Source organism: Pleurodeles waltl, chromosome 2_1 (genome assembly GCF_031143425.1).
Source record: "Pleurodeles waltl isolate 20211129_DDA chromosome 2_1, aPleWal1.hap1.20221129, whole genome shotgun sequence".
Classification (NCBI taxonomy): Eukaryota; Metazoa; Chordata; class Amphibia; order Caudata; family Salamandridae; genus Pleurodeles; species Pleurodeles waltl.
The window spans coordinates 193835502-193852206 of record NC_090438.1 but is presented as its reverse complement, the minus strand read 5'-3'; the positions used below and the strand labels follow the sequence as shown (position 1 = coordinate 193852206).

At 43.5% G+C, this 16705-nt stretch overlaps 1 protein-coding gene across 4 annotated transcripts in view; it reads right to left on the bottom strand.

Annotated features, from left to right (window-relative positions):
- Positions 1-16705, bottom strand: part of NRK (Nik related kinase) — a 720008-nt gene that overhangs the window by 337677 nt on the left and 365626 nt on the right. For all 4 annotated transcript variants that reach the window (XM_069212387.1, XM_069212389.1, XM_069212388.1 and 1 more), the window contains exon 8: positions 16615-16669. In XM_069212387.1, the coding sequence (XP_069068488.1) occupies positions 16615-16669 (55 nt within the window). The remainder of the gene's footprint in view (positions 1-16614; positions 16670-16705) is intronic.

The following is a 16705-nucleotide window of genomic DNA, read 5'->3' as shown; positions in this document are numbered from 1 at the left end:
GAACAACGGCAGGAAATCTCAGTCGTTCACAGACACCCTCAAGGAATCCAAAATAACCTGCCGTACCCTTGAGAAAGCCTGGCGCAAAGACCACACCGTAGAAAACATGTCTGCCCTCAAAAACGCCACCCACGAACACCATCAGCTGATCCGCACCACCAAGAGAACATCCTTCAAAGACAGACTGGACAAGAACACTCACAACAGCAAAGAACTCTTCAACATCATTAAAGAGCTCTCCAATCCTAACGCCAACTCCAACTCCATCACGCCCTCACAAGATCTCTGCAACTCCCTCGCTACCTTCTTCCATCAAAAGATCACCGACCTTCACGACAGCTTCGGTCCCCAGACCCAGCCAACCACCCCAGAACCCACCGCCCCAGCCATCACCCTCAACGTCTGGACCCACATCAGCGCGGAAGAGACCAAAACTACCATGAACACCATCCACTCGGGAGCCCCCTCGGACCCCTGCCCCCACTTCATCTCCAACAAAGCCGACGACATCATCGCCCCCCACCTCCAGACCATCATCAACAGCTCGTTTACATCTGCCACCTTCCCCGAGAGCTGGAAACACGCGGAAGTCAATGCTCTCCTGAAGAAACCTACAGCGGACCCCAACGACCTGAAGAACCATCTCGCTCCTCCCCTTCCCTGACAAAGTCATCGAGAAGACCGTCAACAAGCAACTGACCAAATTCCTTGAAGACAACAACCTACTCGACCCCTCCCAGTCCGGATTCCGAGCCAACCACAGCACAGAAACCGCCCTCATCGCAGTCACCGATGACATAAGAACTCTTATGGACAACGGAGAAACAGCCGCCCTCATCCTCCTCGACCTCTCGGCTGCCTTCGACACCGTCTGCCACCGAACCCTAATATCCCGCCTCCACTCCACCGGTATCCAAGGACAGGCCCTGGACTGGATCACCTCTTTCCTCTCTAACCGCTCCCAAAGAGTCTACCTCCTGCGGTTCCGCTCAGACCCCACCGAGATCATCTGCGGCGTCCCACAGGGCTCCTCGCTCAGCCCGACTCTCTTCAATGTCTACATGAGCCCCCTCGCCAACATCACATGCAAACACAACATCAACATCATCTCCTACACCGACGACACCCAGCTGATACTCTCCCTCACCAAGGACCCTACCATTGCCAAAACCAACCTGGAGGATGGAATGAAAGACGTCACAGAATGGATGAAACTCAGCCGTCTGAAACTGAACTCAGACAAAACGGAAGTCCTCATCCTCGGAAACACCCCGTCCGCCTGGGACAACTCTTGGTGGCCCACGGCCCTAGGCACCACTCCTACCCCCTCAGACCACGCACGCAACCTCGGATTCATCCTGGACCCGCTTCTCACCATGACCAAACAAGTCAACGCCGTCTCGTCTTCCTGCTTCCTCACTCTCCGCATGCTCCGTAAGATCTTCCGCTGGATCCCCGCCGACACCAAAAAAACTGTGACCCACGCCCTCGTCACAAGCCGCCTGGACTACGTAAACACCCTATACGCAGGAACCACCACAAAACTCCAGAAACATCTTCAGCGAATACAGAACGCCTCCGCTCGCCTCATCCTCGACTTACCCCGCGGCAGCCACATCTCCGCCCACCTAAGACATCTGCACTGGCTACCCGTCAACAAGAGGATCACCTTCAGGCTCCTCACCCACGCACACAAAGCCCTCCACAACAAGGGACCCGAATACCTCAACCGTCGCCTCAGTTTCTACACGCCCACCCGTTAACTTCGCTCCGCCAACCTCACACTCGCCGCCGTCCCTCGCATCCGCTGCACAACGGCAGGTGGGAAATCCTTCTCCTACCTGGCGACCAAGACATGGAACTCCCTCCCCGCCAACCTCAGGACCACCCAGGACCACCTTGCATTCCGGAGGCAGCTCAAGACCTGGCTCTTCGAGCAGCAGTAACCCCCTCCCCTAGTGCCTTGAGACCCTCACGGGTGAGTAGCGCGCTTTATAAATATTATTGATTGATTGATTGATTGAGAGAGAGAGAGAGAGAGTGAGAGAGAGAGACAGGACCGAGGGGGAGTCTGAAGGCCCCTGCAGTAATAGCCAGCTCTCTGTATCCTGCGGGAGCCAGCATTGCTACCCAAGCAGGGAGCTGCTTTTAATATCCCCCCTCATTTTTTTATATGCCTCCGGGACCTGGCCAACCCGTGGCTTTTAAAAAAACAAGTGTGGGAGACTTTTTTTTTTTTGTATTCTTGCTGCAAATTTGCGGCAAGTTTTTTTTTCAAAGTGGCTTTTTTGCTCTGGCAGGGTCCCCCTGGAACCCTAACACAAGATCTAAGGGGTCTGGGTGTCTCTACCCTGACTCCGTTTCCTTTTTTTGCATTTTTTGTTGGGACTAAGCTGAAACCGAGTCCCAAGATGGCTTCCCACACTTCGTGGTTGCAGTGTTGGCAGCCAATCTAAGGTTTGCCTTTCACTGCACAAGCTCGTCATTATTCACGAAGTCATCTAAGCCCTAGATATACAAATTTGTTCTCCCTTTAATTTCTCGAACACTACTGAATGAATTCACACGAAATAAGCGAAAGCAGTCTGTGTACTGAAAGCTAGCTTTCTGCCTGATTTGGTGTAATTCATCCAGTGGTTCGGACTGTAGTCGTGTTCAAAGGTCCTATGGAAATTAACATGGAAAACACAACTTTTTTTAATCCCCCCCTTTTTCTCGGCTCCCGCTTGAAAGATCACCCTGAAACTTTCAGCGAGCAACAAGAATCACTGTGGCACTCTTTTTGGAAAATGTTGTGAAGATTCATCAAATGGTGCCAAAGATAGAGGCAAGTCAAAAAATGCTTTTTCTATGGAAACATGGTCCTATAACTACCTAGTGGTGACTGCCACAAGGTAATATATATATAAAAAATTTATAAATTCATATTTGTATAAAAAAACAGGGTACAATATATTTTTTTATATATAATGTGTTTGTGTGCTTGCATGGTTGCATGCAAGAGCAGGTGTACATTTCCATGTATGTAATCTCAGCATGTAAAACTTCTTTTAGATTATTATTAAATTCTGTTAGTAAATTACTCCCCCAAAGAAACCACTAGGTGGAAGTCACAGAGGTGTGGCTCAGTAATAACTAAACTACTGAAAAAGCATCCACAACAAAGATGCTCTAATAAAATAAAATTGGAGCATGCAGAATATCCAAAATCACTCTGTACATGAACTGATCATACCACATAACACCAACTCACACCAACTCTGAAATCACTGCATCTGATGACAGTGCAGTATAGTAGAATAGCATCACATATCGCCACTGTGCTTTTAGTCAAAAGCAGAAAGGGTTCTAACCTGATGTACTTATCTTCAGTGCTTAATTTGTAAATTAAAACGTGCCGGTGCTCAAAGTCCTCCTCTTAAACACGCGGTTGCTGCAATTAAAGGTGCGAGCACGTAATACTGAGGGAGCGTAATCCTGAAGCCATCTCGGGCCTCTTCAATCTATTTAAAGCCACTCCCTGTCCCTTCAGCTCACTCTTGCAGTTATCTGTTTTCTCCCTTTGTGGCGCTTTTTAGTTTTTCTCTTCCTCCGTCTTTCCCATATGTGTCTTTTGCTCGCAGTAAATGCTTGAGGCAGAAAGATAAGTGCCACCCTCAACAATAAGTGCCGGTACTTAGCACCGGAAACAAAAAGCACAAATTAAGCACTGCCTATCTTCCATATCGTATGCCAACATTCCAGATCAATCTGCAATCCAGAACTCAGGAAATTTAAAAATAGGTGCAAATCCATCAAAGTGCAACACAAGAGCAGGTAAACGTCAGTGGATTGTGAGCTTAGTGTAATACCCAATCTGACCACCTTTGGAAAGAGTCTAAAAGAGCTACACATAGAGACTTCGCCACTAGAATATTCATAATAGACTCACTCTATTTTTCTGGATACCATTAAAGATGTAACACAAGATTAAACTGCCAAGTGTTCCAAGTGTTTGCTTGCTAATATCATTTTCAATTACAACTTCTCCCTTATCCATTATCACTGGTGATGTGTAGCTTACTTCTGGTTGTATAAAGTCTTATGAAACCAATTAAATAAATAAGTAAAATAAGAAATTTTAGGCATCGAAAAGTTCATTTTACAGACCCCATGCAAAGCTATTAGGTCAGTACTATTCCCTGGAGCAACTAATGGAGGAATGAAACAATATGAATGTGGAGAGCACCAAAATGAGAGAGGGGCATAAGGGTGAATACTCAACAGTGGGAGAGATGGTGCCTCAAGAAGAGAGGGTACCATACGTAGGTGACCCAGTGTTAGACAGGCTAAATTCAGGCAAAAAGAAGAGGGTAGGGACTGTTGAGCTTGTCTAAACATGTAATGGCAATCCACAATCAGACAGCAAAGAGGCAAGACATTTAGAATATTTTGTCAGTTGCACTTAGCAATGAGTAGTGAAATAAAACAGATCAATGGTGACCCTGAAACCAGTGCGTGCTTTAGCATGGATTGCATGAGGAGCCATCCCCTGAATGCAAGCATGGTGTACTACATTGGATGCTCTTGATCTTCTGGTCACTTTGTAGGATAGTAAGGATGACCTAAATTCAGTCGGCCTTTGCAACCAGATACTTCAGAAGTATTAGTCTTAATTCTATTAGTTGGTTATGCAACGAAAGCTTGGACCCTTGCCATTCTGCTCTTTGCTATCCTAGATGCAGATTTCAATACTGGGTGTTTTCTGAGTGTTCCCCACAACCATCTAGTCTCTCATTGGATAGAGAGCTCCTAACAATAACCTGGATTGCTGGTCTGGTGGATGTGAGGGGATGGAAAGAACCTCTTAGACCCACCTTCCATATCCATTTATGACCTTACAAGTTTAGTCTGTCTTATCCTTCACCAATTGCTATGAGTTTATTATTTTCACAATTGAAAGATATACCTGTAATAAGCCTGACAATAATATTTCCCTTTCCTTTGGACCTGTCTACGAAAGCTGCTGTTAGCCGATGCAATCCTAATAGTGGTTTTCGTATGAAGCCTGGTATGACACAAACATGTTGTTCATGGGGAGAGTTGGAGGAAACCCTACATCATGAAATAATACAGAGGGTTTACTACCTAAAGTGACAGAGGGAGAAATAGTGAAAAAGAGGCAAGAGTTGGGCTATAAATATATCTTTCTTTACTAGGCATTCAGAAAAGGAAAGGAGATATAGGGAGTACTGAGAATATCCAGGATAGAAAACGAAGAAGACCACATAGTCATGAGTGACGTGAGCAGAACAATGGCCGACTATAAAAACATAGGCATAAGAATAAAAATGAATAACTTAGATTTAGAATTGAAGAAACAGGAAGCAATAAAGTATGATTAACAATAAATTGAGAAATACAGTATGGTGCTTCTCTATATGCATGGCCTGGAAAATTACAATACAGGCAAAACACACTGAATATTGTACGAATAAAGAAACCAAAATTCTCATGAAAGGTGCAGGAAAGCTCAAAATGTACTAGGTCGAGACAAACACCCACAATTACTGTAAATCTGAATAAAGATGCATAGTTGCTATTGTGATCCAAATATCATATAGGTCTCTCAAAGTATACAATATGTAGAACGTGCTTGCTGTTCATCTGTTAGTTATATTGTAGATTAAGGGGTATATTTATACTCTGTGTGCGCTGGATTTGCGTAATTTTTTTTCACACAAATGTGGCGCAAACTTAACTCCATATTTATATGTTGACGCTAAACCCGTCTAGTGGCAAAATATTGGAGTTAACGCCATTTTTTTACCGTGGAATCCTTCCTTGCGTCAATGAGATGCAAGGTAGGCGTTCCCGGGAAAAAAATGACTCTAAGGCCATTGCGCCTTATTTATTCTACCGTGCAAAAATCACACACAGGAGGAGGAGTGCCTTAAATGATGGTTCTAAGCCTGTTTAGCGTCATTATTTAATGCCTGGATCAGGGCAGGCGTTAGGGGACCTGTGGGCTCATTTCCATGGTCAGAGACCATGGAAGCAGTCCACAGGTGCCCTTCCCAACCCCAGGCACACCCACACCTAGAGGACACCGAAGGATGGGGGGACCCATCCAAGGTAAGTCCAGGTAAGTTTTACATTTATTTTTTTACAAATGCAATTGGGGGGCCTAACTTGGGCCCCCCTACATGCCACTGTGCCAAATGGCCATGCCCAGGGACATAAGTACCCTGGGCATGGCCATTGGGCAGGGGGGCATGACTCCTGTCTTTAACAAGACAGGAGTCATGTACATGGGGGTTGTGTGTCAAAAAATGACGCAAGTCAGGTTAGCGTTATTTTTTCTGACTCTAACCTGACTAGCGCCATTCTTCGACCGCATACCTCCTGTTTTCCCTACGCCCTCTCCACCCGGTTAGTGTCATTTATTTTGACGCTAACTGCGCCTTACCGCCGGTTAGCATCATTCCTTAAATATGACGCCTGGCTGGCGTCCAGGAATGGCGCTAGCCAGCGGTAAACATTTTGACGAAAACCTGCGCTAACGCAGGTTTGCGTCAAAAAGTATAAATCAGGGCCTAAGTGCCTATAAATAATGGGGTTACACATTAGCTATTTTAAAAAATATAGAATTGTGGCTCTACCACTGGAGGTGACTGGGACTTGGACTCAAACCTATTTTTGATAGGTTAGTGAAACTAGACATATGGCTCCAAAGAGGTAAGGAAATTGGGGCAGCAGCAGCTTGATTTCCATGTATTCCAGCTAACACTCGATTTCATCATGAGTACTGAACTTTCTGAACCCTACCTCATGGAAGATTCAGGACTAGAATTCACTGCATATGGATGTGGGGCACTTTCAGGGCAGGAGGGAGGCACATCGGCAGCATTTATGTCTGAAAGTGTGCCTATGTTTATCCAGGGCTGAAGGCAAAGACCATTGTTCAGACCATTGGTTGTACCTCTGGTTAAATGGGTGCATCACCTTGAGCACTCAAAGGGAGGAGGCTACTGAGGCGCAGTGAGGAAAAGAAGGGACACCAGAGGCAGTGGTGGAGGTCTGAACAGGTGGCATTATATTCATCCACCTCTTCTTCGGTCATCTTCTTACCTTAGTTCTCTTGACTGTTTTTGCTATGTCATGGTACCTGACTGCTACCATATCCCTGGAAGATATAGGCATGACCTTGGTGTCCATACACATTAAAACAAGAGCAACAAATGGCTTGGCACTCTATCACTTGCATGAGGACCCACCTGGAGTTCTCCACAGCCAACCCCACCACCATGCTACCTACTTGTATAGGAATGTGCATAGATATGTTTTGTGATTATCCGTGCAAGAAGATACCATATGAGACTCATACAACATTACAGACATTAATATCGATAGCAAAAAAAGAAAATCTAACTAAGAGCCCCTGGCCTTGGATAACAATATGTTGCAGTAGGTGACTAGGCGGTATCTGCTTCTTTGGAGAAATGTGTGCTTAACTGAGGAAATGTCAGACTTGTATGGGAATGATTCATAAACTGGCATGGTAAGCTGTTCTTACCAGAGCCATTGTGGGACGTAGGTACATGAGACGGTAATCGACATTTGTGTCTAAACATGTGGCTCCGACATTGAACATGGCCATATAAAGCTGTTCCTGGCACATGATGAGAATGCAAAGAGACTTCTGAGGCAGTGCATGGGCATACAAGGCTGTACATTGGCATGGAAGGTGAACCTGGGTATATGAAGCTGCACCTTGGATAGGATGAATGCACATAGGCATGTGAGTTATTGCGTACACCCACTAAACTATATGTTGGCAGATACTTTTATTCTTAGCATGCTATAGTTAAATCAGACTGTCCGTCAGTGGTAAATAAGAGTATTTAATGAAAAAGAAAGGCTAATTATTGGCGTCAAATGCAACGCTTTTTTAATGCATGAAAAGCGTTTGTGTTAGTGACAATTCTAGTGTACTAACGACACAGTGAAAGGCTGGAATGTGAGGCTGATTTTTAATTTTTTGAAAAAACGATTAACTGTGATTTTGGATATAGGTACATTTGCCACCACTTAGAAACACAGCTGGCACTTAATGGTGTAATGAAAATATCCAGACATTTTAAATGTATAAAAGCCATATAAACTCATCTTAATATACAAATATATAAATCAATGGATTTCTATACACACCTCATAGTTAGCTTTTCACAAGAAATCATGTAAGCACTTGACAAGCATTTCAATGACAATTTGTTCTCTTACAATCGTCTGTGATTGGAGAAACTATTTATGGGGCGTATATCTGTAGAAGGTAAAACTAGAAAAAATCATTCTGGCTTTAACAGTTAATATTTTGAAACAAACCGAGTGCAATTCCAAAACATTTAAATCTGACATTTGAAGGTGAGGTGTTTTTGGTCTTAATGGATTGATTCAAATAACCCTATTATCATATGAAAAGTCTGATGTTTGAGGAAAGAACATCTATGATCTGTGTAACCTAAGGCAGTGGTTCCCAACCTTTTGACTTCTGTGGACCCCCACTTTACCAGTACTGGAACCCCTGGACCCCCACTATATCTTGTTTGGAATCCGAGGTACCCCTCCCAATGAGTCATTACTGAAATCTGGGGACCTTCTTTATTAATAATACTCATTTTTTTCTAAACAGTCACGGACCCCCCGAGGAGGCTTTGCCAAGGTCAGGGGTTGGGAACCACTGACCTAAAGGTTATGACTGTCCTCTTAACCTGTACATCGGTGTAAAATAATCTATATTTTTGTTCCCTGTGATTGTAAGATTAGTCTAACCTGCAGGTTCGCAAAACTGTACAAGGACTTCATGTTAAACCCCCTGTAACTTTTCACCTTCTCATTGTGGCACTCCCAATTCTATTACATGATTGATAATCTACTAAAAAGGAATGACATGGAAAATGCATAGAAGCGAGACATAGAAACAAAGCAGATGGTTTATACATTTTGAAAAGTGTTTGGAGGTCATTTAAATTAATTACCTAGATGAAAATATCTGTAAACTGAGGCCCGTATTTATACTCCGTTTGCGCCGAATTAGCGTCGTTTTTTTCGACGTAAATTCGGCGCAAAACGAACGCCATATTTATACTTTGGCGTTAGACGCGTCTAGCGCCAAAGTATGGGCAAATAGCGTCATTTTTTGGCGTGAACGCCTTCCTTGCGTTAATGAGATGCAAGGAAGGCGTTCCCGTCTAAAAAAATGACGGCGACACAAATGCGTCGTATTTATACTCCCGGGCAAAAATCACGCCCGGGAGTTGGCGGGTCAAAAAACCCCGCATTTGCGCCACTATTTAACGCCTGGGTCAGGGTAGGCGTTAAGGGGCCTGTGGGCTCAAAATGAGCCCACAGGTGCCCTCCCCTGCCCCCAGGGACCCCCCCTGCTACCCCTGCCCACCCCAGGAGGACACCCAAGGATGGAGGGACCCACCCCAGGGACATTCAGGTAAGTTCAGGTAAGTATAATTTTTTATATTTTTTAATTTTTTTTGGTGGCATAGGGGGGCCTTATTTGTGCCCCCCTACATGCCACTATGCCCAATGACCATGCCCAGGGGACATAAGTCCCCTGGGCATGGCCATTGGGCAAGGGGGCATGACTCCTGTCTTTACTAAGACAGGAGTCATTTAAATGGCGTCTGGGCGTCGAAAAAAATGGCGCAAATCGGGTTGAGGCGATTTTTCTGCCTCAACCTGACTTGCCCCATTTTAAGACGCCCTAACGCCATTTTCCCCCTACGCCGGCGCTGCCTGGTCTACGTGGTTTTTTTCCACGCACACCAGGCAGCGCCGGTCTGCTAGCGCCGGCTAACGCCATTCCATAAATACGGCGCCCGCATGGCGCTTCAGAATGGCGTTAGACGGCGCTAAATTTTTTGACGCTAAACTGCGTTAGCGCAGTTTAGCGTCAAAAAGTATAAATATGGGCCTGAGTGTTTTTTAGTCAATTTTATGTACAATAAACTTTAGGGCACTATTTCAAGACTCGACTATTCAGGCCCTAATTGTCTGCCTGTGAACACTATTTAAAGTGGCTTTAAAAATAATATATTCTGATTCCTTTAACTGTGTTTTGTCTTTTTGTGTTGTCTTAATCATTGAAGTTGTCACCTTTTCAACAAATTGGTTTGGGAATTGTTAGACCTTACATTTTTTGGGTGGTCTTACCCCAGATTTTTTTTGCCTTTTTGTGCTGTATCTTTTTGATGGCCTTAGGACTCTGAGCACTTTACCACTGCTGGCCAGTGCTAAAGTGCATGTGCTTCTCCCCTAAACATGGTAACATTGGTGTATACACAATTGGCACATTTAGTTTACTTGAAAGTCCCCTGTAAAGTTTTATACCATATACCAAGGGCCTGTAAATGAAATGCTGCTAGTGGACCTGCACTTCACTTCAGTAGCACTTAAATATGTCTCAGGCCTGCCATTGCAGAGCCTGTTTGTGTAATTTCACTGCCACTTCGACGTGACATTCACAACTACTTGCCAAGCCTCCAACTCTCTTTATTACATATAAGTCGCCCCTAAGGTAGGCCCTAAGAAACCCATAGTGCAGGCTACTATGTATCAAAAAGGCAGGACATGTACTTTTAGGTTTTACATGTCCTGGTAGTGACAAACATCCTATCTAGCATTTCACTACAGTGAGGCCTGCTCCACTCATAGATTAGCATCGGGAATGTCCTATTACTTACCGGTAACCTTCCTCGTCCCATTAATCACTAGTGAGATAATCTATCCCACGCACAGAAGAAATAGAACAGAGGGATGCTAGAGCAAATGCCCCTCCCCCTCCTGCTGGAGACTACATATGTAGCACTTACCCAGCACTCCACCTGTTCTTTTTTGTTGTCCTGTACGGGGTGAAAGGAAGAAGGAGTGGTGGTTCTCCTTGTGGGGCCTGGACAACTCGTATTTCTCCTTGAGTGCTTGACTGGCATGTCCGCTTGGCGGTTATGCCAGCCAGGGAATGATAGGAGTATTGGAATGTCTCCTGGGGGCTGCAGTCTTATTAGGCTAAGTGCAGATTGCTATTTCTACGTTTTTTTGCTATGTTTTGGAATACATTTTCTTGGTAGAAAAGAAAGAGAAAGGCTGGCGCCTGTATTAAACCTAACGGATCTGAACAGGTTCCTTATTTACAGACATTTCAAGATGGACGGTGTCCATCTGTTAAGGGACATGCTGTTAAGGAACAATTGGTTAAGGAAGTTGGATCTCAAAGATGCTTACTTTACTATCCCTAAACCCAAGGTCAGTCGAGCTTATCTATAATTTACATGGAAAGGTCAGTTTTTCTAGTTTTGCAGTCTCCTTTTCGGTTTATCTTCAGCTCCTTGGTGTTTCACCAAGGTCATAAGAGTGGTGGTTGCATTTCTATGGGAGAGAGGAGTTATATTAATTGTATATTTGGATGACATTTTAATAATGTCTCATAGTGTGGACCAGCTTCTCTGGGATCTGTATTTGACGAGAGGTCAACTCAGACTTTGGAGTTCTTGGGGTTCACCATGGACACTGTGAAGGTAATGTTGTGTTTACCAGCGAAGAAGGTAATCAAGATAAAAAAGGATATTCATTCTCTTCTTCCATATAGGCTGTCTTTCCAGGGCCGTTGCATTATGGCGCTCTCCAGAGAGTCAAAGTGAGAGCTCTGCAATCAGGTTTGTGGTATGGAGACAGGGTAAGTTTGGATGGTCAGGCAAAGGAGGAATTATCTTGGTGGTTGGACAACCTGGATGCTTGGGATGGTCTAGCAATTTTTGGATGTACGCCAGATTTTGTTGTGAAATCAGATGCAAGTCTCTTACATTGGGGTGCCCGGTTGATGCACAAGAGACTAGTAGTTTATGGTCAGTCTCAGAAAGGAATCTTCATATCAATTGTCTAGAAATGATGGCAGCTTTGTATGCGCTCATGAGTTTCAGAAATGTTTTGAAGAACAATTCAGCACAGTTAAAAATGGACAATGATTCAGAGAGTCTTGCAGAAGGTGAGAAGGGAAGTATGTCATCTGGTTCTAGTGACTCCGTTTTGGACATCCTCAGCGTAGTTTCCAATGCTGTTGGAACTGGCGTGCTAAATTCTCTTTTATTTGCCAGCAAGAGTAGGTCTTTTAAAAAATGTGGATTGAGAGGAGCATCCCATGATGGAAACAGGAGTTTTGAGCCTTCTTTTATTGAGGGTGTCAGGAGATCTTCTGAGGTGTCAGGCCTTTCGGGAAAAGCTGAGGAGCTGCTAAAAGAATCTTGGGCACCATGTACGAGACGCAGGTACAAAGGAATCTGGAATAAGTGGGTTTGTTGGTGCTTGGAAAGGGGTTTGGATTCCCCAGAGGCACCTGTGGGGAATATAGTGATTCTTTGGTAGAAGAGTATGAGAGAGGGTTAGAATCCAGAACTATTAATTGTTGTAGGTCTGCAGTCTCTGCAGGTCATAATATTGTGAATGGTCATAGTGATTCTGCAGGCTCTAATGCAAGCAAGGAAAAGGGGCCACATGTTGCTCCTTGAGGAGTAAAATACAATAATATTCAGGGCTCTGGGCCCCAGTGCCACTGTACCTACTGCACTATTTGTAGCTATGCACTTGAGGGGAAATAGAAAAACGTTAAGGCTGTAGGAAGCAATATAGCAATCCGCATGAGAGTACCTAGTGCAGAAGATCAATTGCAGATCCTTTCACTAGGTGAATGCCTTTACCATTCACACATATCTGGGGATGACTGATACTGACATTTTGCCTGGTGAGGGATTTCTTTCAGGAGCTTATGGGATCGACCTGTGTTAAACATAAGTTTGCAATGGCCAGGGAGGTCACTCATTTAGCCTTCTTGTGGCACTAACTGTGGAAGTACCAATAAAACATCAGTGTAAAGGTATTTTCACAAATTGTTCTTATCAGGAGAGCCACAGCATTGTATTTAATTGTAACATTGAGATCGTGGTGCAATGCCACAATGCGAAAATACTGCTCCTCAACTACAGGACACCACTTTGTATATATGAATATGCCAGTTTCTGATACTTCGCTCAGCTGTTCATCGGTTTGTGGAGTGAAGGCGATATGATATAAAGGATCTTAAGAGTAACTGTCCCTCTGTTTAGAATTTTTTCTCCCCTAAAGTCACAATTTTGAGGTGAATTTTGGTCTACAACTGTTGTTCCTATTGGGTGGTAAACTCCAACAGCAAATAATTCATATTCTTTCATCTGATTAACAGAATAAGCAGGATGATAAGCATCAAACTCAATATGTTTTCCAAACACTAGCCTGGAGAAATAATTAGTTTATTCCAGAGCTGGGTGGGTTTCTAGCTAATGATCAGAAACTTGTCAACAGCATGATCACGGCAATTATGATTAAGGTTTTTATGTTTAATCTTATGTTGAAAGAAGTTGTACACTCGTTTTTTCTTATTTTTTTCAGTCGTAATTTTTCTCTCTAATTAACATCAGTACATATCCCATTATGCCTCTTCTGCTCAAGAAATTCAGATAGAGTTACACCAATTCTCATTAAACTCCCTCGTTATCACGCTTTCTCTTCTTGCGTGTGTTTGCATTGAATTAATATTTTGCACTAAAGGGCATTTTTACAAGCCCCCTGCACCCCTAATTACCACCATAGCATAATTTTCTTTACGCTATGGCGTTGCTAAACAGACCCTCACCCTATGCCTTATTTACAAAGTGGTGCAATGGCACTATTGCGCCCCTTTGTAAACCCTCTTGCCACATTATACCTGTGCCAGGTATAATATATGCAAGGGAGGCCCAAAAAAATGGTGCTGCGAAATCTACATGATTTAATTGCGCCATTGTATCGTCATTTTTTAACGATTGCTCAGGGCAGTCATTAAACTGATGCTAGTGCTATATCCTATGGCCCCCCCTGAGCTTTGCTGGACTAGTGCCAACATTTTTGGCGCTAGTCCAGCAAAGCGCCACAACTGCACCCAAAATGTTGGCGCAGTTGTGCTAACGAGTGCCATGGAGCACTGTATTGTAAATACAGCGGTACCATGGTGTCGTTAGGAGGGCACAGGGCAGCACAAGCAACATGGCGCATCCGAGCCGATGCGCCAGTTCTTTGTAAATATGGTAACCAAGATGCATAGAAGAAAACAAGCGAATGATAACATAAATGGGGAAAGGGAGAAGGTCAACAGGAAAGACAAACACAATTAATGATCACAGGGAGTTTGTGGACGAGAAAGATCTTTAGTTTATTGTGAAATGCCAGGAGGACAGATTGACTATCTGGTTGAGTGGGTAACACATGAAAAGTTATGATTGTTTACAAGGATGGTCTGGAAGCTTGGCTTCTCCAGAACAGTGGTGTTTCCAGCATAAGAGATGATTGGCTTCTTCGGCTACTCAAACCACCTCAGAAAGAGAGCATGCTCGCAAGGGGTGAAGGTTTTTGATCATGTTGAACACTGCATGTAACCCGGCGGGTCTAAAAGTGATTCTGGATTCCAGGAGAAGCCACTGAATATAGCTAAGGACCATGGTAAAAATATTACATTATTTAGTGTTAGCAGGGAGGAAACTGATAATGAATCACAATGAGTGGTTTGTGTTGGATTTTGGTAGGCAAAAGAAGGCTTCACTTCTGAATCAATGTCAAAGACCATTAGTGCTTCCATAGCAGAATGAAAGATAGATGTTCTATCTTCATTAGATGCAGTTGTTCATGGGGTGGCATGACTTTTTATGATAACTATTTAATAAAAGGGGCATGGAATAATGTATAGTCACCAGCAATGGTAGATGAAACTTTGCTCATGGTCCCAAAGAGTCCATTATGCCCACCACTTTGCAGAACTCAGCAGAATTTAATTTCAGTCCCCATCTCTGCGACTAGGGCTATGATGCATAACATTTTTGCAACTAGGATCAACAAAAGTAACATGCATTTAAAATAGAGATCGCTTGGTACTGTATACCAAGCATATTCATGCACCCAAAGTCAACTTACTTGCTCAAAAGGTCAAATATGAGATTGATAAATCCAAATCTTCACTCATTGAATCAGGATTTTCAGAGCCAAATTACCCTTAGGGAGAGAGATGCAGTTTCTGCTGTCATAGTGGTGTGATAACGACAGGAAACTGGAGGTTACAATAATGTCTGGGGAGGAAGTGGCCATTGATAGTGCTTGAAACACCCAAAAAGCCGGAACCGTATAGGTATGCACAAGCATTTTGCATGGCTACTCGCAGTCTAGAAATGAACCTATATAGGAATGCTTCAGTGTAAGAACGGATACTCAACAGCCTGTTATTTCCTACTAGTACTAGTAGTAGTAGTGAAAGGAAATTGATTTCTCCTCCATTTCCAGAAGAGAGACAGAACTAAAATACATGTGTAGAGTTACTCCCTGTGGACTAATTGCAGCAATAAATATAGAGGGTCAGGAGCCAGCATAAAAATACTATTTTAGATAGGACTGAAGTAAACGTATACAATTAATCAATTATTAGATGTATGATTGTTTAAAAAATGTTTGTGAACCGGCTCCTTTGTCTGCTCAGAGCACACTTCTGTAAACCGAGCTAATAAATGCTAAAAGCATTTTTCTACACTAAAACAAAGCAATGGCTATGCCTCCAATCTCTCTCCCATCCTCCTACAGAAGAGGTATATGTTTGCACCGCTGGTTTAAAGCATGTGAAATAAATATAATCCTGCCCCTAAAATTCTGAACTCTGAAACATAAAGGGGCAGATTTACAAACACTTTGTGCTGGATTTGCATCACAGAAGTTACGCAATCAGAACAAAATGTGTATTGTTGGATTTACTTTCCAGCGCAAAACTTGTTTTGCGCTGGAGAGTTGGCTAAAAAGAACGCAAAGCGCTGCTTAGCATTACTCTGTGCCAGAGGGGCATCAGATGGGTGGGACATGGGTGTTCCTGTGCTACAACCAATGCTTTTTGCTTCAAAACCCTATCTACTAACAACTGAAGACAGGGTTTTGCACCAAAAAATAACAGACATTAAAAAGAGAAACGTTTTTATTTCTCTTTTGTTTTCGACTTTGCATATGTGCCACACTGTAGAGAGCAAATACAAAGTAAAAAGTTTAGAAGTTAATCTTGGCATTGAATTTTTTACTAAAATGGTACCCTTACAGAACAAAACCTATGCTAGACTCAAGCAGTCACCCTTGCACTCTGGTGCAAAGGGATGTGTGAGGCGCACAACTGTCTGATTGTGTGCCAGAGCTTGTGAGAGGGGAGGTAGTGCTACATCTCTCTAGATGTGGTGCCTTCCTCCTCTGTCCATGTCACTAAGTTCAGTGCAGCAAGTTTGGATGCTGTGCTGCTGTGCCTGGCACCTTCATAAATCTGGTCCAAACCATGCCACCTGAGTACCACCACTAGCCCATGCCACTGCAACTGTTGAACATCTGGAATCACAATGCAACAAATGAAAGTGAGAGTTGTAAATAACTCATTTAAATATGACCTAAAATATAATACAAAAATGCAAACATGCTACAAATTGAGTGAATCAAAAGAGGGACATTCAGGAGATGTCATGAAAATAGCAAATGTTTACTTACGAGGGGTTCCCTCCGCCATTTCCATTGCAGTGATTCCCAACGACCACAAGTCACTCTGGAGAAAAAGAAACATTGAAACATCAGCTATTAA